The following is a 24,534-nucleotide window of genomic DNA, read 5'->3' on the forward strand; positions in this document are numbered from 1 at the left end:
GGAAATTTGACCGTGATTATGGGCAATGGTTGCATATGATTAATGTAGTTGATATAAAAAATTGTACATTTAAAAATTTTGAATTGGCAAATATTTTAATGTATATAAGTTTAAACTGATAAATATTATCAGTTTAAAATCAACATAAGACACAGCAAATGCACATTGACATTTTAATTAAATTAGCTCAAATTAATAGACAATATTTTTCCTTCCCATTACCACTCCTTCTAAAATACCAAGGAGACAGATGAAGTTTTCTACTTCTGCATGTTTGGCAGTCTCAGAAACCCACAGGGGCATTTCTACTCTGTCCTATAGAGTCTCCATGAGTTGAAATTGGCTTGGCGACAGTGAGTTTAGTTTTGAGTTTTTAACATACCAGAACATGGTGAAGCACTGGTTGCGAAGGATGTTTTGTGTTGGGCTGGTAGCCACAGGCCAGCACTCAGAACTCATTAGCCGCTCTTTGGGAGTGAGAGGAGCCCTTCTGTTCTGGTGAGACTGATAGCCTAGGAAACCCGGAGGGTGGGTTTATGCTGCCCTGAAGGTTGCTGTGAGTCAGAACTGCCTGCTGGCTGAGATGACACTTACGCAGTGTGCTCTATTTTCTTTCTCCTGCTGCCTTTTATAAGCTTTTTGACTCTTTGCTCCTCCTTCTGCAACCGAGAGGGTACAAATACTTATGAAAGAGAAGAGAACTGGGACAGGAGGAAAGTCAAGGGGAATAGAGGAAAGAGCTAGGAGGCAAAGGGCATTTATAGAGGTCTAGACAAAGACATGTACATATACAAATATATATGAGGATGGGGAAATAGATCTATGTGCCTATATCTATAGGTTTAGTATTAAGGTGGCAGAAAGACCTTAGGCCTCTACTCAAGCACTCCCTCAATGCATGAATACTTTCTTCTATTAAATTGGCATTCTATGATGCTCACCCTCCTGACACAACCGCTGAAGACAAAGAGGGTGAACAAGCATATGTGATGAAGAAAGCTGATGGTGCCCGGCTATCAAAAGATATAGCATCTGGGATCTTAAAGGCTTCAAGATGAACAAGCAGCCATCTAGCTCAGAAGCAACAAAGCCCACATGGAAGAAGCACACCAGCCTGTGTGATCACATGGTTCCGAAGGAATCAGTTATCAGGCATCAAAGAACAAAAAAATCATATCATTGGCTGCACACCTCCATGATACGATCGCTGAGGATAAAGGGGTGCATAAGCAAATGTGGCGAAGAAAGCTTATGGTGCCTGGCTATCAAACGAGATAGTGTCTGGGGTCTTAAAGGCTTGAAGGTGAACAAGCAGCAATCTAGCTCAGAAGCAACAAAGCCCACATGGAAGAAGCATACCAGCCTGTGCGATCACAAGGTGTCGAAGGGATCAGGTATAAGGCATCATCAGAAAAAAAAATCTTACCATAGTGAATGAAGGAGGAAGTGCAGAGTAGAGACCCAAAGTCCATTTGTGGGCCACTGGAGATCCCCTGGCAGAGGGGTCTAGGGGAGGAGATGAGTCAGTCAGTGTGCGAAGTAGCACCAATGAAGAATACAGCATTCCTCCAGTTCCTAAATGCTTCCTTCCGCCACCCCCACCCCCCGCAACTATCATGATCTGAATTCTACCTTGCAAGTCTGGATAGAGCAGAGGATGTACACTGGTGCAGATAGGAGCGGGAGGCACAGGGAATCCAGGGTGGATGATACCTTCAGGACCAGGGGTGTGAGGGGCGATACTGGGAGGATAGAGGGTGAGTGTGTTGGAAAGGGAAACAATTACAAGGATCTACATGTGACTTCCTTCCTGGGGGACAGATAACAGAAAAGAGGGTGAAGGGAGATGTCAGACCGGGCAAGATATGACAAAATAATAATTTATAAATTGTCAAGGGCTCATGAGGGAGGGGGGAGCGGGGAGGGAGGAGGAAAAAAAGAGGACCTGATAAAAGGGCTTGAGTGGAGAGCAAATGTTTTGAAAATGATGAGGGCAAAGAATGTACAGATGTGCTTTACACAATTGATGTATGTATACGTATGGATTGTGATAAGAGTTGTTTGAATCCCTAATAAAATGTCAAAAAAAAAGAAAAGAAAGAGAAGAGGAGGTTTTCTTAAGCTTTATGTCACTTCTAGCTTTCATATGTTTAATTTCTTAACAGATTTGTAAGATCTTGTGATGCCTATTAATTGTTCAGCTTTAAAATTTTATGCTTGTTTTATTTTGTGTCTATCTAGTGAATTTCTCATTGTCGCTGTTAAATCCAGGCATAATTCTGGAAGAAGAAATGACTAGGTAATTGGCTAAAATCTATCTGTCTGTCTATCTATCTATCTTTATGATATTGTAATCAACACGAAAAAATTGAGTATTGATACAATACTGTTCTTCTAATCTGCATGTAGACTTCAATTTTGTCAATTGATCCTACAGTTTAAGGCATTTAAAAAAGACATTTCCGCCTTTTCTTCAGCCTTCTTTATGTAGACCTCAAAAGCCTGTTACATAATGTTTACATACCAATTAGTGATGGTGAATTGAGATGAGTATACATGCTATCTTTATGTGAAAGGAGGCCTGAAAGTCTTCATCTGCAGTTTGTAAAATTATGTGAAAATTTATTTGAAAGTATCGAAAAGTGTGTTTATTATTTTTTTGTTTGCTTGTTTTTATTTGTGTTTATTATTTTTAAGGATTCTAATTTACTGCTAATTTGGATAAGCCTTAACCCCAAACTCGTTTGAATTCCTATTATTTTAGTGTAATAATTTATTTTTTTTCAAATTCTGTCAATTAGGAAGAGGTGTATTGTTGTTGTTGTTATTTGTGTAAGCAATGTGGAAAGAGTTATAGCAATTAATTATATTTCATACTGGATTTGTTTACTTCCACATGTGCAGTATGTAAAGAGTAATGCATTTTTTCAGTAGTATAAGATGTGCTAGTGTAGCAAATTATTAATAGTGGTTTAAATTATATATTGATTGTAAAAAAATGAATTACTAATAACCTTTTCAGTTACCACAAAAATTGATCTGCTTACATTGGCTGCTAGTTCACATAGATCTGGCATCATGGAATTCATTTTCTTATAACTTAAGAAAACAATATTATTGAAATGTTTATTTGACATAATATTCTACGTAGTCTGTGTGATCAGTTCAGAAGACTGACCAGTCCTCCTGAGAGAAATGAATAAAGGATAATAATTGATAGAGTCTTTCCATTTCCCCCCCCAGATATGCATATTACTACTCAGGCTTAGGTGCTGGAGTTCTCGTGGCTGCCTACATTCAAGTTTCATTTTGGACCTTGGCAGCTGGCCGACAAATTAAGAAAATCAGGCACAAATTTTTTCATGCTATTCTACAACAGGAAATAGGCTGGTTTGATATCAAAGACACCACAGAGCTCAACACACGGCTGACAGAGTAAGTGTTTTGCTAATTCACACTTCCATGAAAAAAAATCAACCACTCTATGAAAATTTATCAAGGGAAGATTTTTTTTTAAAGAAAAGATCGTGTAAGCATTTGACATGTGTATGGACTAGATCATCTAATGGCCATTGCTAGAAGCATTTAAGGCCTAGGGTATTTTCCATATTTCTTCGTTTCTCTTCCCAGTTATGTAGTAGATTTGAGGACTCATGCATGTTTCTCTCCAAGGCTCTTATCCCGACCCTGACATGTGCTCGATGCCCAATAAACATGTCTGCATGGATGGGAAAATGATGGCATGGATTTGCAAAGGGACTTGCCTTAGTAATCCTTGAATCTTTGCTTATTCGATAGGGCCTATAGGGCCTACTCTGTGCCACAGACTGCTCTCCTTGTTTGTGATATGTGAGGGGATAAGTTAAGGATCTCTACATGTTTAGTGTTTGCATTCCAGCAGAGGGCGATAGATGACAAACAGTAAGTGGAACAAATATGGACTTTATAGAACAGGCGTCCTCAACCTTTGTAAACAGGGGCCAGTTCACTGCCCCTCTGACCCGTTAGAGGGCAGGACTATAGTTCTAAAAAAAGCTATGAGCAAAGTCCTATGCACACTGACATATCTTAGTTTCTAGTAAAAACAAAAGAGGGAGAAACACCTGGAGGGCTGGATAAATGTCCTCAGTGGGCCACATGTGGCCCGCAGGCCGTAGTTTGAGGACCCCTGTTATAGTACAGGCTAAACAATAAATTCATGGGCAAAATAGCAAGTGGGACAGGTAGGAGATATTGTGAATGATCAGAGGGTTGCAGATTAAAGTTAGGAGATTGTTGTGAAGACGACAATTGAATACATTGAAGAATATTTTGAAGGCAGTAAAAGCAACCTATGGGCAAAACATGGTGGGCAGGCCATCAGCCTGTGCAAAGGCCCCAAAGGCGGGCTGGGTGTGTCTAGGACAGTGGTTCTCAGCCTTCCTAGTGCTGCAACCCCTTTACTAAAGTTCCTCATGGTGTGGTGACACCCAACCATAAAATTATTTTCGTTGCTAGTTCATAACTGTAATTTTGCTACTGCTATGAATCGGGTGACCTCTGTAAAAGTGCTGTTCAACCCCCCCCCCCCAAAGGGGTCGCAACCCACAGTTGAGAACCGCTGGTGTAGGGAGTAAGACCATAGTGAGAAGACAAAGTAAAAACAGCAGAGAAGGCCAGATTGCATTGGGCTTTAGAGGCATTGATAAGTCAAACACCTTGCTATCGAGTTGAGTCCTACTCATAGTGACCCTGTGCATGGTTCCCGGGCTGTAAATGTTTACAGGACCAGATGGCCTCCTTTCTCTCCCACGGAGCAAGTGGAAGGTTTAAACCATCGGCTTTCAGCTGGTAGTCTTCCCAACTGGACCATAGAGAACATCATAGTAAAAGACTGAAGTTATTAAGGATTTCATTTTACTTGGGTCCACGATCAGTGGTCACAGAAGTAGCAGCCAAGAAATCAAACACTGGGCGAATCTGCTGCTCAAGACCTCTTTCAAGTGTTGAAGAGTCAGAGTGTCACCTGGTACATCTGTCCAAAGCCATGGTGCTTATAATGATCTCATATGCACCTGAAAGTTAGACAATGAATAAGTTGACTGAAGAATAATTGATGCATTTGAATTATGGTGTTGCCAAAGAATTTTGAAAGCACCTCAGAAGAACAAGCAAATTTATCTTGGAAGAAATCCAGCTAAAATGCTCCTTAGAAGTGGGTACGGTCAGACTTCCTCTCAAGTACCTTGGGCATGGTATCCAGACACACCAGTCCCTGGAAAAGGACATCATGCTTGGTAAAATAGGAGTGGCAAAAAAAAAAAAAGAAGAGGAAAATAGACAAGATGGATTGAGACCGTGGCTGCAACAATGCACTCAACTATTAGAACTCGAGAGGACATTGGCGAACCAGGCAGTGTCTCTTTCTGATGTACATATGATCAGTGTGAGTCTGAACTAACTCAAGGCCACCTAACAGCCAACAAGGAGCTTCAGCTTTAACTCTGAATGAAATGAGAAGCTCTTGGGAGTTAGGTGCTGTTGAGCAGCTATTAGAAGTTCCTGAGCCTGGGAAAAATTTGTTCAAACCTCTGTTTTCAAAGATTCTCTAGGCTTTTGTATCGAGACAGGACTGTGTTGAGAACAGAGGCAAGGGTAGAAGCAAGATGTGCTTTCCTCTTACTGGTGCCATACCTATCTCACCTCTTGCCTTTAAACAAATGCACTTGTATACAGAAAACGTTAGTGCTTTCCTAATAGGGTTAGCTAACTTAGTAGGATCCACGTCAATGATATTCATTTCTTAGAAACATGGATTAATCCTGAATTTCTTCCTTTGTGCAGTATTTAGACGAGGAAATATCCTTCAAAAGGCTAAACTGAGAGAGGCTTACATGAGTGCCAACAAGTGTTGCCTATCTGTTTGTTAGGTGTCTGTTTGTTAGATGTCTACTTCACCTGCCTAACTGAACACCTCCTGCCTGTAACCACCTAGGTGTGATCTTTTTTAGTGACATCTCCAAAATCAGTGAAGGAATTGGTGACAAGGTTGGAATGTTCTTTCAAGCAGTAGCCACGTTTTTTGCAGGATTCATAGTGGGGTTCATCAGAGGATGGAAGCTCACCCTTGTGATAATGGCCATCAGCCCTATCCTGGGACTCTCTGCAGCAGTTTGGGCAAAGGTATGTGAAGCCTAGACCTTTTCATGTGTCTTAACCTGGGCCGTTTGTGCCTATAGACTTCTTTTTAATATGCAATATTCTGCTATTTGTACTCCTCTAGGTCTCTGGGTTCATCACTTGAAAGCAGGTTGTTAACATGATGATGCCTTAATAAATTGATTTCTAATATGATTCAAAATATCACAGTTCTCATCTCAATTACAGGGTTTTTTGTTTTTATATTTTTGCACTGCTTTTATTTCTGTGAGTAAAATTTCTGGTGAAATTGTTTAAGTTGCCTATGTGGTTATGTCCTTCTTCAAGGAAATGTGCTTCTTAAATACATCATTTGTCCACACTATTCCATGAGTCAATATTAATTTTTTAATATCATTTTATTGGGGGCTCATGCAACTCTTATCACAATCCATCCATCCATCCATTATGTCAAGCACGTGTGTACATTTGTTGCCATTATCGTTCTCAAAATATTAATTTTTTAAAGACTATTTTTATATTGATTCTTCACAGTTACTTTGACAGATAGATGGCACTCTGTCAGTTTTGTTCTGCAGTAAAATACACCGAATCTGCTTTACGTTAGCCCATGCTGCAGAGTTGAGAGATTTCACCAGCATGTTTTGGTTCATTGTGGGGTTGATCATTTACTGAGGGAAATATTTGTATCTCCTTTGTTTTGATTTTTCCATTACTATCTGTTGTGACACGTCCTTCAGCCTTCTCATTACTCATGAGTAGATCTGGAAGTATTGTGTTCATAGTAGTTAAAAATCATCACACAGTAAAGAAAGAATGGTGAATAAATCGCCTTTCAAAGCAGTACGGAAAGCAACAAGCAACAGAGGAAAAAAATAGTAGATGTGGAACCTGACTCTTCTCAGAAATGTAACTTGGAGTCATATGTTTGGTTCTTTTGTTCCCGGCTGCTCTTTGAGAAGTGTATCACCAAACGGATGGGGCCTGACCTCTGTCTGACTCTGAGTGGCCATGGAATCGGGTCTCCTGAGTGCCATTGGCCCCAGGACATCAATATTTGGATAAGGATACAGTTTGGGGAGAAAGCATAGATCTAAGAGGAAAGTTTGCCGTTTTTCCACGCATAACAGTCATGCCTGGTTCTTCTTTCCAGATCCTCTCTGCCTTCACTGACAAAGAGCTGGCTGCCTATGCAAAAGCCGGAGCTGTGGCTGAAGAGGCTCTGGGCGCCGTCAGGACTGTGATAGCTTTTGGGGGACAGAAAAAGGAACTAGAAAGGTCAGGATGACTCTTCTCTCACTAATTCAAAGAACTTACTTTTACATTTTTGTTGGTCTTTATTTCTACCCTGTAAAGCATTAACACCCTTTGCTGATGGCTGGGTTTTAATGGAAGGAAATCTGGTCCTAAACTAAAAGTTCTTAACTTTTCTTGTTCCATGGACTCCTTTGACAGTCTCATGAAGCCTATGGACTCACTTCTTAGAAAAATGCTTTTAAATGCATCAAACCAAATACATAATATTAAAAAGAAAACCAATTATATTGACGTATGGCTATCAAACTATTTTAAAATGGTAGCTAGAAGAGATAGGTGATACAACAGACACACACCTCTGCTATTAACCTACTCAAGAATAATATCTAGCTCTCAGTCTAATAACAATATTAATTTCAAACTAGGGGTGTAGGTAAAAGGCACCTCAAGATAGCTATAAAAATTTTGATTTTTAAAAAATCTTAGATTTCAATTACCAGCAACATCACAGTTGTTACTAATACTGCATTTGAAGTAGTGAATGATAATTAAAGGGGTGCACAACTTTAGATAGGGGTAGTGAAAATAAGTGTGTATGCAAATTTTTCTCATTCAAGTTCACCCCTTAATCGTGGATTCCAGATCAAATGTGCTTGCTTGAAAGAACCTTGATATTCAGAACCCTAAATGCCAGAACAAATTCCCGTGTTTAAGGCCACTCTACTTAAATGTCCCCAACTGCTTTCTTTAAAGAATAGCATCCCCTAATGAACTTGAAGTTTGACTCCATGTAGAGTGTGTTCTTTCGCAGTTCCTTGAGACCCCTGATTCCCACAACTCTTTGAAACAAAGTTTTCTCTAGACATTCTGCAGCAGTAAAAACAGTTTCCCTAGTCCCTTCCATCTTGTTTTCTATTTTTCTTTTTTCTGTTCCCTCAGACCTCTTCAAAAACAGCATGTTCACCGTGCTCTAACCTCTTCCTTTTCTCTCTCTCACCGCTGCTTCCTGCACACAATAGTCCGTAGAGACCACACTAACCCTCAGGTGGACCTCAGGATGTCAGTGTAATCAGTGCTGCTCCATTAGCCGCGGTGAGCCAGCCGCCTAAGTGAAGGTAATTACAGCATGCCCACCGCTGTCACTGGAGCCTTGGGTCACCGTGGGGCAGGTGCAGCTTCCTGTGAGGGCCGTGGGCGCAGCCACACAGGCGGAAGCACAGTTCTAGACGTGGCATGCTGGCTTTCTCCGGAGACTCAGCTCTGCTGAGCAGGGGAAGCACCCACATTTGAGGAACGTTTACTAAAGAGTTGGGTGCTGTATGTGATTAAAAATTAGGCTTGTTTGGTGGCAACATTCTTTTCTTTCAAACTACATTCTCATGCTTCATTTGGTTAAAACTTTTTTTTAAAGTCATGTTGTTGGTTTATTTAGTTAGAAACAGAAGCACCCTAATTGTGTGATATTTTCTCAAAAGTCTCATTGTTTATTCATTGTTGTTGTTATTTTTAATCTCAGGAAGCCAAAATTAAGCTTTATACTCTCAAAGTCTAACAAGAAAGATGAGATTTGATGTTAAAAACTATTGTAATTTAATGGAAACATTCTAGACATTGTTGTATTATTACATCAAATCCAAAGAACCAGTAATATGAATTTGAATTACTACTAAAAAAATGATACTACAATGAGAAAAATATCTCAGGGAGAGATGAAATTTAACACAATAACAGTAATAATAATAATAGAAATAGAAATGATCAGTTTTGCCAATTATGTATCAAATGCTATATTAACTACTTTCTGTATCTACCAACCTTGTAATCATTTTGCAAGATAGGCATCATTAGCTCCATTTTACAGATGTGAAGTTAAACTCTTGAAAAACTGAGTAAGAAACCATAAGCAGGGACCATTGTATAACGTTATTCTCTGGCTTTACCATTGAAGATCAGCCCAATTAAAAATAGATAAGTCAAAGGTCATGCACAAGAACTTGCAAAATCCCTGTTTCTCAACTGCAGGGGCAGTAGAGGGAGGACTTGCTTTTTCTTCTAGAAGAGAGAAAATGAGATAAGTGTTAGAAAAGCCCAGAACATGTTTGCATTTCAGTACCATTCTTGGTTGCCTTTATTTCTCTCCATTCACTTTATTATCCATGATTTGTGATGCTGTCTGTTAAGATGAGGCAATGCCATTCCATGCCCCCAGGATGAGGATGCAGGTCTGGAATGGCAGGGAGACCTTGGTTGGATGGAGTGGGTCCAGGCCGGTAAAGAGAAGGCTCAGAACGCTCTGGTCCTTGCTGATCCTGAATTGGTTTAATTCCCAAGAGGCTGGGTCTCATGGTTTTGTTCCTTAAACCTCCAACTACATGGGAGGTGAGTATGGCACAGACTGTGGATTATTATTCATATTATAATGTTTCTCCTTTCGCTTTCTGGTAGATATCAGAAACATTTAGAAAATGCTAAAAAGATCGGAATTAAGAAAGCGATTTCAGCAAATATTTCCATGGGCATTGCCTTCCTGTTAATATATGCATCATATGCATTGGCCTTCTGGTATGGATCCACTCTGGTTATATCAAGAGAGTATACTATTGGAAATGCAATGACAGTAAGTAGTGTTCTCAGTATTTATGAAAAAACTAGAAAATGCTATTTCTTCATCTACCCTTTCTTTCCTTTGTGTCCCTCCTTTGCCAAAAAAAAGTGAGTTATTTTTATAGGCTTTTGTATTTTGGTGACTGTTTTCATCTCATAGGCAAAACTGGCATTGACTATACAAGTCAAAATTATGAGTAAGGAAAAGAAAATATCATGTTAGTAGACCAGTTGATATATATAATACAGATGGAAATTAAAATGGAGTGAATTTATGAAGAATGAATATGAATTACCAGCATCTTCATTCTATTGTTGTTGAGTTACATAAAAGAGACATTAGTGTTTTAGATAAATCATTGTATGCATGAATGTCAAATTCACATAAAATAAAACATTCCCAAGCCAAACTAACTGTCATTGAGTCAATTCAGACTTATAGTGATCCTGTAGGACAGGGCAGAATTGCCCCTGTGAGTTTCAGAGACTGTAAATCCCGACAGGAATAGAAAGCCTCATCTTTCTCCCGTGTAACAGCAAGTGGTTTCAAACTACTGACCTTGCAGTTAGCTGCCCAACAGGTAGCACACTATGCCATTAAGACTCCTCATATAAACTATTTGGTATCTGAAGTATAAGATGAGAAGTTATTTTGAATGGTGGATGTTAATTTGTTTACTATTTCAAAGAGAATATATTCATTTTGTAATGGTAACAATGACATATATTCATTAAACATGGGATTAGAATACAAAATTTTTAAAACTAGAATTATTTATAATCTAATCATTCATATATACCTAGTGCTAATTGGTGCACATCCTCCACATGCATCAATATGCAACAATTTTCTATGTATGCAAATATAGGCTTTTGCTATTGTTGTTGAAGTTGTTTCAAAACTGGTATCATATTATGTCTACCTGTTAAAGCTCTAAGAAACTAACAATAGTTTGTGACCATCTTCTCATGTCAGTAAAAATCAGAACAACCCATAACCGACTTCAAGGTCAGTGGGTCAAACCTACTAGCTACTGTGTGGGAGAAAAATGAGACTATTCCCATGAAGATTTACAATTTCAGATACCCTACACAGCGTCATTGTGAGTTGGATTTGGCTTGATGGCAGTGGGTTAGAATCTAGAATCCAGATTCCCACCTTGTTTCATCTTGAATATTCTCTTTAATTCCTTGTACTGTTAGAGAAAAAAAAAACAATCATACCAGGTGAAATAATAGTATGGTTGGAAAAAGTTTCCCTCTGTTGGCATTATTTTCAGAGTTAACAAAATATGTGTGAAAAAGATCTTTCTTAACCTGTCTAAGTTCAAGGGAAGAGCAACAAATAGTTTGGCAAGCGAGAAATGGGAAATATTTTTGAGGTTGGCAAAACCCATTTGTGTAATTAAGTGCTACTTTAGGCTCATACATTTTACTCTTTTGCAACCGTTGTTTAAAAGAAAAAGTGTAAACTCAATCCTTGGTTCTAAGCAAATCATATGAGGGAGTCCCCCCACCCAAAATGGAAAAAAGTTCTTCTGGATGGAGCTTTCAGCGCACACATTTTCCCTGCTGGGCGAGCATCAAGCAACTCTCTCTGAGTCCGTGCATCCAGTGGTGTGGTCTGGGAAGGTTCTCTCTGGTCACAGTGAATTTTTTCATAAAAACAGTTTCACTCAAACCTCTTATTTTGTGATGGCTGATTTAAGAGAACAGCATGTGGCTGTGAAATTTTGTTTCCTGCTCATGTAAAAAGCTGCAGAAACAGCTTACAAGGACAGCGCTATGGGAAACACTCAAGTGTATGAATGGTTTTTTCATTTAAAAAAGGGGGAAATGTCAGTCAATTGATAAGCCTCATTCTGGACGTCTGTCAACTTCCCAAACAGATGAAAATGTCGACTCTTAGTGCATTGGGAGTTTATTCCACCAGGTCAGACTGTTCATCAAACTTTCTGTATAGAGGTTCTGAAAAGATTGTGTAACAGTGTGCAATAAAAAAAGGCCTGCTTTGTGGCAGATGGGGGGCTGGTTTTGCCACCATGACAATGCACCTGCTCACTCAGCCATCTTAGTGAGCCAGTTTTGGCCAAAAAAACCCCACATGCCTTTCTTGTCCCACACACCTTACTCACCTGACCTCGTTCCATGCAACTTCCTTTTGTTTCTGCAAATGGAGAGGGGCGTGAAAGGACAGCAATTTGACGATGTAAAAGAGGTGAAGAAAAAAATGAGGGAGGTGCTGTCAGCCATCCAAACAGATAAGTTTGAAAAATGTTGACAAGAATGGAATCGCATATTTGACAAATGTGTCAAGTATAATGGTGATATGGTTGTTTTGTAAAAAAAAATGAAAACATAGCTTTGAAAAAAACCTCTATTTTGGGGGGAGTACCCCCCATATTTATGTCACAGAGGCACCAGAATGTGTCTGACTGTTCTTCCCCTTGTTCTTTCCCTCAGGTCTTTTTTTCAATTCTCATCGGAGCTTTCAGTGTTGGCCAGGCTGCTCCTTGTATCGATGCTTTTGCCAATGCGAGAGGAGCAGCATATGTGATCTTTGATGTAATTGATCACGTAAGTCACTTATTATTTCAACGCCAAAAGTCTTTGATGCATGGATAATTAAATCTACCTTTAGATTACATATCACATGCAATGTAATTTTTCAAAATTAAACAAATGACTTCCTTAGTAGTGGATGAGACAAAATGCCTTCTCATAGATTGAACTATGTCCCCCCAAAATATGTGCCAAGTTGGTTGGGCCACGATTCTTAGAGGACTGGCAATCTTTTAATGAAGTGATTTAGCAGTTATGTAGTGATACAAACATGACATCAAGTGTTGTGATCAGCAAATCAGTTATAACTGGCTGAGGGTGGGATGCAACACCTGAACTCAGGTCACAGCCCTGACCTGATGGAAGGGGAATTTTCCCTGGGGTGTGGCCTGTGTCACTTCTTATCCAACAAGAGATAAATGGGGAGAGAAACCAGCAGAGAGGGAAGGCTCTGCTACCACCAAGAAAGACGAGCTAAGAATGAAGCTTATCCTTTGGGCCTAGGATCCCTATATGTCTGTCAGCCTCCTCGACTTTGGGGGAAATTGATGCCCAGACACATGGAGATTAAGAAATTAATCTTAACCACAGATGTTAAACGGAGACAGGAATTTTCCCCAGAGTGGACAGGAGAGGGCCTTCCACTAGAAATGCCACGCTGACGTCAGATGCATTGCTTCCTGCACTTACCCCTTCTTTCACTTACAGTCTCTTAAATTGCTTATACTCAGGAACGGGTTGAAAGTGAAGAAAATGCAAACAAGCGTGCAAAAAAACAAAATACAATTTCACATTTATCCCCCCTGACTTAAGAGACTGTGTCAAGAACAGATTTGATGCATTGCACACTAATGACCAAAGAGCACCATACAAGAAAAAAGCAAAAGGCCATTTAAAAGGACAAGAAATAAAGGACCACAGAGGATATCAGAAGAGATTCTTAAATTTTGTCTAGAATGTAGAGTGGCTAAAGCAAATGGAAGAAATGATAAAGTAAAAGACCTGAACGGAAAATTTCAAAAGGCACCTCCAGAAGACACAGTCACCTGTCATGATGAAATGTTCAAATGCCTGGAGTCACAGCACCAAAGGGAAGAATGTGCTCAGCATATCTCAAGTGGAAATAACAGAAGAAAAAATTCAGGCATCAAGTTATAATATCGAAAGGTTCTCTAGGCCAACTGTTGAATGATGCAGGAAGTATCCGAAAAAGATAGAAGACACAGTGTCCTTGTAACCAAAAGAACAGATCGACATTCAACCAGTTGAAGCGAGAGCACACGATGAAGAAGAAATGGTACTGAGGGAAGTCCAAGCTACACTGACTCCAGGACTTGATGAAATACCAATTTGGAACACAGCTACCTGGCCAACCAACTGAAAGAGATCTATATTTGTGCATATTCCAAAGAAAGGTGACCCAAACGAATGGGGGATTTCTCCAACAATACGATTCATATCACATACAAGTAAAACTTTGCTAAACATAATTCAAACGTGATTGCAGCAGTACATCCACAGAGAGCTGCCAGAAGTTGAAGCTTGATTCAGAAGGGGACATTGAATGAGAGGCATCATTAATGATGTCAGGTAGAGCTTGGCTACAAGCATAGGACATCATAAATATGTCTGCCTTTTAAAGATCGACTACACAGAGGCATTTGATTCTGTGGGTGATAACACTCCATCAGTGTGGGTAGCGATGAGAAAACGGAATTGTGCTCACACGGGAACCGCACATGAATAGGCAATACTGCGTGGTGTAAAGTCAAGAAGGGTGTGTGTGAGGGTCGTAGCCTTTTATCATAACGACTCCGTCTGTATTCTGAGAACGTAGTCCACCATATTGGACTATACAGAGAAGAATGTGGCAATAGGCATTGTGGAAGGCTCTGCTGGCCGTGAGGAAGACTGGCAGCACTTACTGAGGAAGAGAAAAGACGACAGCTTTCGTTGCAGCTTACAACTCGAGGGTCAGGAAACAAATCTTCACAACTGGACCAGTGGGCAACATGATGATAAAAGGAGAAGATACCGAAGCTGGTAAGGGTTCTATTTGCTGGTCCACAAGCAATGCCAGTGGACGCAGCAGTGAAGAAAGGGAACTACATATGCGTCGGACAAGCCTGCTTCACGGGACCTTTTAAAGATTTTAAAGAAGAGTGGGGTCACTTGGAGGATTAAGGTGCACCTGACCCAATCTGGGTGTTTCCAGTCACTGCACAGGCATGTGAATGCTGGACAGTGAACAAGGAAAGATTGGAGAAAAATCGATCCATCTGAATTGTGGTTTGGGCAAAGAATATTGAAAGTACCGTGGGCTGCCAGAAGAACAGACATATATCTTGGATAAATACAGCCAGAATGACCCTTACCAGGATGTGAGACTTCACCTTACGTCCTTAGGGCATGTTATCGGGAGTGACCAAACCAAAAAAAAAAAAAAAAAGAACAAAAAAGCCAAACTCACTGCCATGGAGTCTGTCCTGGCTGATCGTGACTGTCACTCTGCAGGAGCAGGAGGCGCCATCTTTTCAGCCGTTGAAAAACACGGCTGGTGTTTCTCAATGGCTGACTTTGCAGATGGCAGCCGAAGTTGTGACCCAGCACCACGAGGACCAGTTCCTGGAAAAGGCCACTTCAGTGTGACATCCTTCTTGGTGACGTACAGGAAGACTCTCGATGAAATGGGCTGACACAGGAGTGCAACAATGGCCCAAACGTAACACCTGTGAGGATGGTACAGGCCTGGCAGTGTTTTGTTCCGTCGTTTATGGGGTCACTGTGACTGGGAGCTTACTAGGTGGCACTTACCCACAACGACAAACTGTCAGCAATTCAATTTCCATTTGTTAAGGCCATCGACTTGTGTTATTTCTGCTGAAGCAACGCTAGATAACGAAGACATAATTTGTTGCCAAGAGCCTACTCTAACAGATACCTAAATGTGGGAAGATTTGGAATTGGGTAATGAGTAGCTACTGAAAGAGGTGCTATTTGTTGCTATTGATTTTGAACTTTTTGCTGTGTGAAAATTTTAAGGGCAAATTAGTTTCCCATGAAAAAATGCACACACATTTTATTTCAGGGCATTGCTTGCAATTCCTCCCATGAAACAGCACCCTTCTCATGTCTTCTCTGGGCTCCTGTCTCCGTTTGCCCGTCTCTTCTGTCCTCGGCAGCCCTCTGAACTGTACTTTGGGGCAGAGGCTCACGATCCGTCTTGCACGTTTGGCTGTGCTCGGAAGCACGTTCTTTGTTGGGGTTTGGAGCAGACTTGCGGACTCGCTCGGCTTCAGGTTGGAAGGGTGTCTAACTGTCAATAGACTTGGGGGTCCCTCCAGCCAGAGCACTGAGTTGGGTCTTGCTTATGAGTTTTGCATTTTGTTCTGTGTTTTTCTCCCACTCTGTCCCGGGCCTGCTGTGGTGGTCTCAGAGCATTTGATAATGGCAGCAGGCACAATCTAGTTCTTCAGGCGAGGGGAAGATGTGGACACTGTGGTCCATTCATCCTCTGGACTGTTTCACTGGTTCCTTAGTTCTCCCCGCTGTTATTTACTCCTTGCAGAAGAGAAAAATAGCTGTATCTTAGAGGCCCCTCAAAGCTTTTAAGACCTCAGTAGCTACTCCTGAAAGGAGGATGTCAAGCATTGTTTTTTTGGATTGTTATGCCAATTGACCTAGTAGATATCCTAGAGACCATGGTCCTAAGTTCCTGAGGCCAGTGACTCATAAGTGGCCATAATGTCCCTGTGTGCTCTCTATGCTAGTGGATATTTTTATAGCACATACAAATATGTATGTACAAAACGCACTTTGCCAATACTATGTATGATTGTGGGTGTTTGCCTGTATGCCATCCCACGTTGTTCAGTTTGCATATCTTAAATTATTGCTTCTTATTACTGTTATTTCAGGATTTTGTATTCAATATTATTTGTCATTATTGCCTTTTACTCTTGTATACCTACCAGTGTCCTCCTCTGCCTTGGTCATCTTATGTTGAGCCTCCCTTATTGTCTATTTCCTTTCTCTTCACCCAAGTTATACATGTGTACTCTCTAGTTAGTGCTTTCTCTTCTTTGCTCCCCCATCCCTGGTTAATCACCATAGAATATTTCTTTTCATGCATACACCTTTTCATGACCTTTTACAACAATGGCTTAATACAATATTTGTATTTTTGTGATTGACATCCTTCATTTAGTTTAACATCCTCCAGGTTCCTCTATGTTAGGTTGTATGGACTCATGGTTATTCTTTAATACTGTGTAGTAGTCCATTATGTGTATAAAACATAGTTTGTTTATCGCTTCACCCTTTGATGGCCACTTTGGTGGTTTCCATCTCTTTGTGACTGAAAACAATATAGCAATAGACATGGGTGTGGATATGTCTATTTGTGTCATGGCTCTTATTTCTGTAGGATATATTCCTAGTAGTGGGATTTCTATATTATATGGCACCTCTATTTCTAATTCTTAAGGGACCCCCCATACTATTTTCCATGATAGAGCATTTTATAATCCCACCAACCATGCATGAGAGTTCCAACCTCTCCATATTCCCTACAGCATTGGTTGTTTTCTGGGTTTTGGTTGTTCTGGTTCTTAAACATTACTATTATTAAGAAGCAATATGCTGCCCACTGGAAATATTGTCAGATGCCGAAGGCCTAATGAATGGAAATACAGCATTGTCAAAGACAGTGCTGGATGAGGGGCTTCTGGATTCAGAAGGCACTAGAAATGTGACTGAGGAGGACCTGCTTTCTTAAAGTAGCATTAACCATGGTGACATGAATGGAGTAAAGTCCGTGGTAATGGAGTCTTTGGGATCTTCATCTGCTAATGGGGCACAACTCAAGTAAAAAAAAAACAGCTTCAAAAAACATCTATTAATTATTGGAATTTGTATGAAGTATGAATCCAGGAAAATTGGAAGTTGTGAAAAATGAAATGGAAGACATCAATGGAACACTCGGTGTTCGTGAACTGAAATGGACTGGATTATATGCAAAAGAACACATCAGGATTGGAGGCAGGCTTCTTAACAACCTGAATATGCTTGCTGAAAGTGAGGAGGACTTGAAGCACTTGCTGATGAAGATCAAGGATTGCAGCCTTCAATGTGGACTGCAACTTAATGTAATGAAAACAAAAATCTTCACAAGTTAACTAATGAATAATCTCATGAGAAAAGATTGAGTTGGTCAAGGATTTCATCTTGCTTGGACCCACAATCAGTGTGGGCGGACGTAGCAGTTGAGAGACCAAACAGCGCATTGCCTTGAGTAACTGCCGCACCAGCTCTCTTTAAAGTGTGGAAGAGCAAGATGGTTACTTTGAGGAGTAAGATACACCTGACTCAAGCCATGGTATTTCCAATCGCCCTATATGCATGTGAAAGTTGAATATTGAATAAGGAAGACCAAAGAAGAATCGGTGCATTTGAAGGATGATGCTGGTGAATATTGAAAGTACAATGGATTGCCAAAAGAACAAACAAAGTTGTCTTGGAAGAAGCACAGTCAAAATGCTCCAAGAGGCAAGGATGACAAGACTTTGTCCCATGTATTTTGGACATGTTATCAGTAGAGACCAGTTCCTGGAGAAGGACATCATGCCCGGGAAAGCAGAGGGCAAAGAAAACGAGGAAGACCCTTGACAAGATGGATTGATACAGTGGCTGCAACAAGGTGCTCAAACATAACAGTTGTGAGGAGGGTACAGAGCTGGTTGGTGTTTCATTCTGCTGTGCACAGGGTAGCTGTGGGTCTGCACCAACTCAATGACACCAAACCACAATACTTAGGGATGTGGAGAGGTAAATGATGGATGGGAACAAAATTGATAGTATATTTTCTGTGTGTTGCCTCCCCATCCATGTATGCGTCCACATACTTAATATGATTTTGATTTGACAATATTTAATAAATTAAACAGGTTTTAATATCTGATTCTGAATTTATACGGATAAAATGCAAGATGGGTTATTAATATGTGATGATTTGATCCAAGAAAACTTCCCGTTTTATTGACCCAAGTCTTGAGAAAATTGTTCAGCTCCTGAATCTATTGAAAGTTTACCTCTACTTCAATAATTTGCATACAATTAATTGTTCAACCTTTCCCTCTCAATTCATTCTCTAGGACGAAGCTGGTTTTCATTAAGTGCTGAATCTTGGCTATGTCAATTACAGAAGGTTTTTGCTTTTTCAGTAAATTAAAAATGCATTTTTGACCTTTAGAAGATTTCTGAGAACACACTCAAAGTGAACTATTATATGAAATGGAACTAACAGGTGCCTTGTAAAACTTAAATGAAAAGCCTACTTCCAAAAAAATAATATTTTCTCAAACAAAACACACGCATGCATTTTCAGTCTTCACCTCAGGTTCTGTGTTATAGAAGGGAGATTTGCTGAACTATATTCCTTAAAAATATAATTGTTTGTCCTATGATGGAATAGTCATTGAATTTTGTTTTATTTAGAATCCTAAAATTGACAGTTTTTCAGAGAGAGGACACAAACCAGACAACATCAAAGTGAATTTGGAGTTCAATGATGTTCATTTTTCTTACCCATCTCGAGCTAATGTCAAGGTACTGTAAGTAATATTGATAGGAATTCCTAACTATGATTGATTGCTTAGTCATCTAAAATGAGAAAATGTCTTTTTTTATTTAATTGTTTTATTGGGGCTCTTACAGCTCTTATCACAATCCATACATACACTCATTGTGTCAAGCACATTTGTACATATGTTGCCACCATCATTTTCATAACATTTTCTTTCTACTTGAGCCCTTGGAGAAGTGTCTTTATTATTTTGATATTTATGTGCTTTTTCCTTTTGGAGTTATGTTCCAATATTTGATACTTTTTCAAATTTGACATTGAATTGAAGTACTCCATTTTAGGACTTGGTTGTGACATTTGTTCCTTTTCCCCGCTTGGCCCTCAAAGATCTTGAAGGGCCTCAACCTGAAGGTGCGGCACGGACAGACGGTGGCCCTGGTTGGGAGCAGTGGCTGTGGCAAAAGCACTGTGGTCCAGCTGATCCAGAGGCTGTATGACCCTGATGAGGGTACGGTAAGTGGGAAGACTCAAGCACTCCAGAGTGGGAAGCTAAGGACAAGCTTGTCCTTTAAGACTAGCCTTTTGAGCAATACATTCACAAGAGAATTCAGATAAAGGGGCTGTGGAATTGCAACGGATCTGGAAAATGCGTTCACACCCTTGAGCTGGCGTATCCAATGTGTTCAAGGTGATAAAATGCCACCGAAGTTAGACCAGAGTTCTAATCTCAGAAACCCATGGGGGCAGTTCAATGAATTGAGAGTCGTAGTCTATACTCAGATTTCCTCCATTGTCCCAGTTGTAGGAAATTGTCCTTACCTGATTAAAAATACATTATAATTCAACACTAGTGAAAACATAAGCTTGCAAGGTCAAAAGCAACACAAAAATATAGAAAGGCAATGCTATAGAACAGAGATTACAGAAACAAATGTTTCTAGGATACAGGAGTAAATTATTTATTTTAATAAAGTTCATTCACTAATATTTATTAGTGAAAAATATGATAGTGCTATCGAGAAACATAGGTCCATTCTCATTTACTAAAGCAAGATTTCACTCAACTCATGGCTATCGAGTGAATTCTGACTCATAGCAACCCTGTGGGAGAGGGTAGAAGCGCCTCTGGGTCTCCAAAGCTATACATCTTTGTGGGATCAAAATGCCTCATCCTTCTCCCACCGAGAGGCTGGTGGTTTAGAACTGCGAACCTTGTGATCCGAAGCCCACTGTGTGATCCACGAAGTGACTAGAGCTCCTTAAAGCAAGTCTGGATTGGGTAAAATGTGTATTTTTTACAAAGAACCCACCAAAATACTATTGAATGTATTAAAACCTCTTACTGTTATTTTATTAGTAGTGGGATAACTTATATTTTCACATTATCACAAAGAAAAAGTTTTCAGAAATTCCAAATTCAGAAAAAAATTGCTTTTTACATTGCGATTTAACTGTTGACAGTGATATTTTCAAAACATCTGGATTTTTAAAATTTAATTTAATTTAAAAATTTCCAACAGTTCTATTTGCACATAAGTTGCATATCATGCAATTGAATCGTTCATTCGCTCAATCATATCAAGGAGGTTGTACAGTCACCACCACATCTGTCTTACCTCCCGACCCCCAGCCCATGGTTAATCGTCTTCAATATGAGCTATGCCATCACGATCAGTTCTAGTGCTCCCTCTCCCTCCTGCCCTCATTCTCCACGCCTGAAATCCCCTTTCCCTCCCTATTGCCCATTCCCCAACCCTGTATTCCCCATAACACCTTGCATCAGTTATTCTCAGCATGCAGCCGCTGCTCCTGTGCGTCACCACTGGGAAACCCAACAGAAACAATGAAAAGAAATCGCACTAAACTGGTAAAGATAAATTAGTCTCAAGAAAAAATAGAAACAATGCGTGTGAGGGAGAAGACCCCCATCAACAAAAAACCAGGGAAGAAACTTCTCTCACGGGCCAACTAAGAGATACTTGCACCCAGCACAATTGCAGATCATGTCTGTAGGGAGGTTGACTGGCCAAGTACCATGTTCGATACAGTAAAATCAAGATTACAATGGTCTCTGCCTTAGAGTAAGTCTGTCCAGGACTCTTGCCCCTTGGCTAGAGCGTATCTTCCAGCAGCTCGGTCTAACTGGTTACTCTGCAGATGGGTTTTTGGCCTCCACTGTCCTCCACAGCCTTCCACAAATTGGGTATTAATAATTCTAGCTCTGGTACTTTTTTCTTCACCATATTTGAATTTTGTAATTTTCATCTTTGCATCACACAAGCTGGTGGGCTTCTCCTGTGTGTGGACTTAGTAGACTCCTCACTTAGATGACTGCTTCTTTAAATACAAGCCTTTAAGATCCCAGACACTTCTGATTGTTAGTTGGGCACCATCTACTTTCTTCACCACACTTTGCTGTAGCACCCTTATCTTCAGTGATCATTTCATGAAGGTGAGTATTGAGCAGGGCCATGATATAAGAACTAATTGTTCTTAAAATGGAGCTAGGATTTAGTGTGAGCCCAGAACTCATACCTAGATCTATGCTGTTTTTTTAAATTTTCTGTGACTTGGAAATTAAACATTTGTCATATCATTCTATCATTCAATCACATCAAACGTAATTGTACAATTGCTTCCATCCTTAGTCTCCAAACATTTTCTGGGCTTCTCCTTCCTGGGCTTCTTGACATCATCTTATCTCTCCCACCCCTGCTCCCAAGCCCTTGTTATGCTTTCTTTCCCTATAGTCTCAACATCCCTGGGATTCATTTACCGAGAAACAGTGAAATAAATAACAGCCTCAAGAGGGTGACCCCATTGGCGGCGCGCCTCTGAGAGACACCTAATATACACAAGCATAAGCAAATGTAACAGAATGGCCATCACAGGATTGCCAGAATAATGTGTCTCATAATACAGCATACAGGGCATTGATGGAGCAAGATTTTGTTTGCCAACCAACAGTGCATCGCTCTTGGTACTGCTGTCTTCTGCGTCCTCAGACGTGATATGTTTTCTGACTTAAGTCCTCAGAGTACAAATGCATCTGAAGTAGCGTCCAGTTCACCCAGTGGGGTTCCCATATGGGGTCTCACTGGTGCAGCTTCTGGAACATGCCATGCACAATTCAGTGTCCTTGTGCTCTACTACAGCCAGCCTGGGTTCCCAGAAGACCCCCAGATGCCCTAGGTCATTTCTCTCACCCTCTGCATGCCACTAAACACCCTCCCCACCTGGTGTTCCTAAGAGAATCCTCAGTCTCTCCCCCCCACCTGGAAGTCACCCCCACACACAACAGACATGCACCTATGTTCCCCCTAAACTTGACCATTCCCTACTTCCTGCAGCCCTTCCCATCAGTAAGCCTCATCCTTCTGACAGGGCTTCCGTCCTCTCCCGAGGACCTTACCCCAGATCCATGTGGCTACCACTCAGCGACCGCATCCTCCCACTTCCCTTGCCTGTTTGATCCCAGCTGTCACGAGGTGCCCTCTAGCCAAGTGACCTATACACACTTACCTGGAGCGAATGATGTGTGGATCATTGGCACTGGTCCAGCTCTTTACCAGGCTGTCTGGTTCCTGGCCAGAAGACCTTGAGCTTGTGCCCGTTCTGCTGCTTGTCCTACCACAGTGCACTCACACAGTATTGTCCTTCTGGGCTTGACTGGCATCACTCAGCATAATGTCTTCCAGCACTGTCCATGCACCAAGGTGTTTCATGGTTTCATCATTGTTTATTAGGGATGCGTAGTATTCCATTGTGTGTATGTACCAGAGTTTTCTTATCCACTCTTCTACTGATGGGAATTTAGGCTGTTTCCGGTTTCTTTCTATTGTGAACTGTGCTGTGATGAACATGGGGAGCAAACGTCTGCTCGTGATCTGTTTCTTACGTTTTGGGGGTATAATCCCAGTAATGGGATTGCTCAGTCAAATGGTGGTTGAATTTCCATCTATTTTAGGTATCACCATATTGCCTTCCGTAGTGGCTGCTCATATTTACAAGCCCACCTGCAGTGGATATGAGTTCCTATCTCATCACACCTCCTCCAACATTTGTTGTTCTCAGTTTTTTTAATTGGGCTGGTGTGCTTCTTCCATGTGAGTTTTGTTGCTTCTGAGCTACCCGTTTCCCCGAAAGTAAGACATCCCCTGAAAATAAGACTTACTTACAGTTTTTCCTCTCACTGAAATATAAGGCATCCCCCAGAAAATAAGGCCCCCCGAAGCTACCGTAACTCCGGACTCTGGACCTTAGCAGCGGGCGCTGCCACACAGCTCACTATTGGCCGCAGCGCAGTCAAGCAGACGGGAAGTACGAGGTCTCTTTTAATAAAACAATAAACAGTAAATGTGTACCGTATTCTTCTTCATGAAAAAATAAGACATCTTCTGAAAATAAGGCCTAGCGTATCTTTGGGAACAAAAATTAATATAAGACACTCTCTTATTTTCGAGGAAACTGGGTAGATGGCCACTTGTTCACCTTCAGGCCTTTAAGACCCCAGATGCTATATCTTTTGATAGCTTGGCACCATCAGCTTTCTTCACATTTGCTTATGCACCCATTTGTCTTCAGCAAGCGTATTGGAAAGGTGAGCACACAATGATATGATTTTTTTGTTCTTTGATGCCTGATAACTGATCCCTTTGGCACCTCGTGATCACACAGGCTGATGTGCTTCTTCCATGTGGGCTTTGTTGCTTCTCAATTAGATGGCTGCTTGCTTACCATATTGGTTAGGTTTATTCTTAAGTATTTCTGCTTAAGAGTACTTATTCTTAAGTATTGTGACTACTGTCAATGGTATTTTTTTCTTGATACCTTTTTAGATGATCCCATCACTGGTATATAGGATAACAATTGATTTCTGCTTGTTAATTTTGTGTCCTGCTACACTACCAAATTCCTGTATTGTTTCCAGTCATCTTACTGTGGATACCTTGGGATTCTGAATATATAAAAACATATCATCTACAAATAGCAAAAGTTTCACTTCTTTTTTACCCAATTGTATTCCTTTGATCTCTTGCCATTGTCTTATGGTACTGGTTAGGACTTCCAGCACAATGTTGAATAAAAGTGGGGATAAGGGATATTCTTGTTGCATTCCTTTATTCAGTGGAAATGTTTTCAGCTTTTCTCCATTGAGTGAATATTGGCTGTTGGCTTTTCATAGATGGCCTTTATTATATTGAGAATTTCCCCTTCCAATCCTATCTTTTTGAGAGTTTTTATTAGGAATGGGTATTGAATATTATAAAATGCTTTTTCTTCATCAATTGATATGATCATATGGTTCTTGTCATTTAATATGGTAGATTATGTTCATTGTTTTGCAAATGCTGAACCATCCCTGCATCCCTGGTATGAGTCCCACTTGG

The 24,534-nt window shown here is 40.5% G+C and overlaps 1 protein-coding gene across 1 annotated transcript in view; it reads left to right on the forward strand.

Annotated features, from left to right (window-relative positions):
- ABCB4 (ATP binding cassette subfamily B member 4) overlaps positions 1-24,534 on the forward strand; it is a 96,021-nt gene that overhangs the window by 13,983 nt on the left and 57,504 nt on the right. The window contains exons 5-12 of the mRNA XM_075558461.1: positions 2,242-2,299; positions 3,244-3,435; positions 5,991-6,162; positions 7,292-7,416; positions 9,841-10,012; positions 12,463-12,576; positions 19,057-19,167; positions 19,532-19,657. Coding sequence (XP_075414576.1) covers positions 2,242-2,299; positions 3,244-3,435; positions 5,991-6,162; positions 7,292-7,416; positions 9,841-10,012; positions 12,463-12,576; positions 19,057-19,167; positions 19,532-19,657 — 1,070 coding nt within the window. The remainder of the gene's footprint in view (positions 1-2,241; positions 2,300-3,243; positions 3,436-5,990; positions 6,163-7,291; positions 7,417-9,840; positions 10,013-12,462; positions 12,577-19,056; positions 19,168-19,531; positions 19,658-24,534) is intronic.

This window comes from Tenrec ecaudatus, chromosome 9 (assembly GCF_050624435.1).
Source record: "Tenrec ecaudatus isolate mTenEca1 chromosome 9, mTenEca1.hap1, whole genome shotgun sequence".
NCBI lineage: Eukaryota > Metazoa > Chordata > Mammalia > Afrosoricida > Tenrecidae > Tenrec > Tenrec ecaudatus.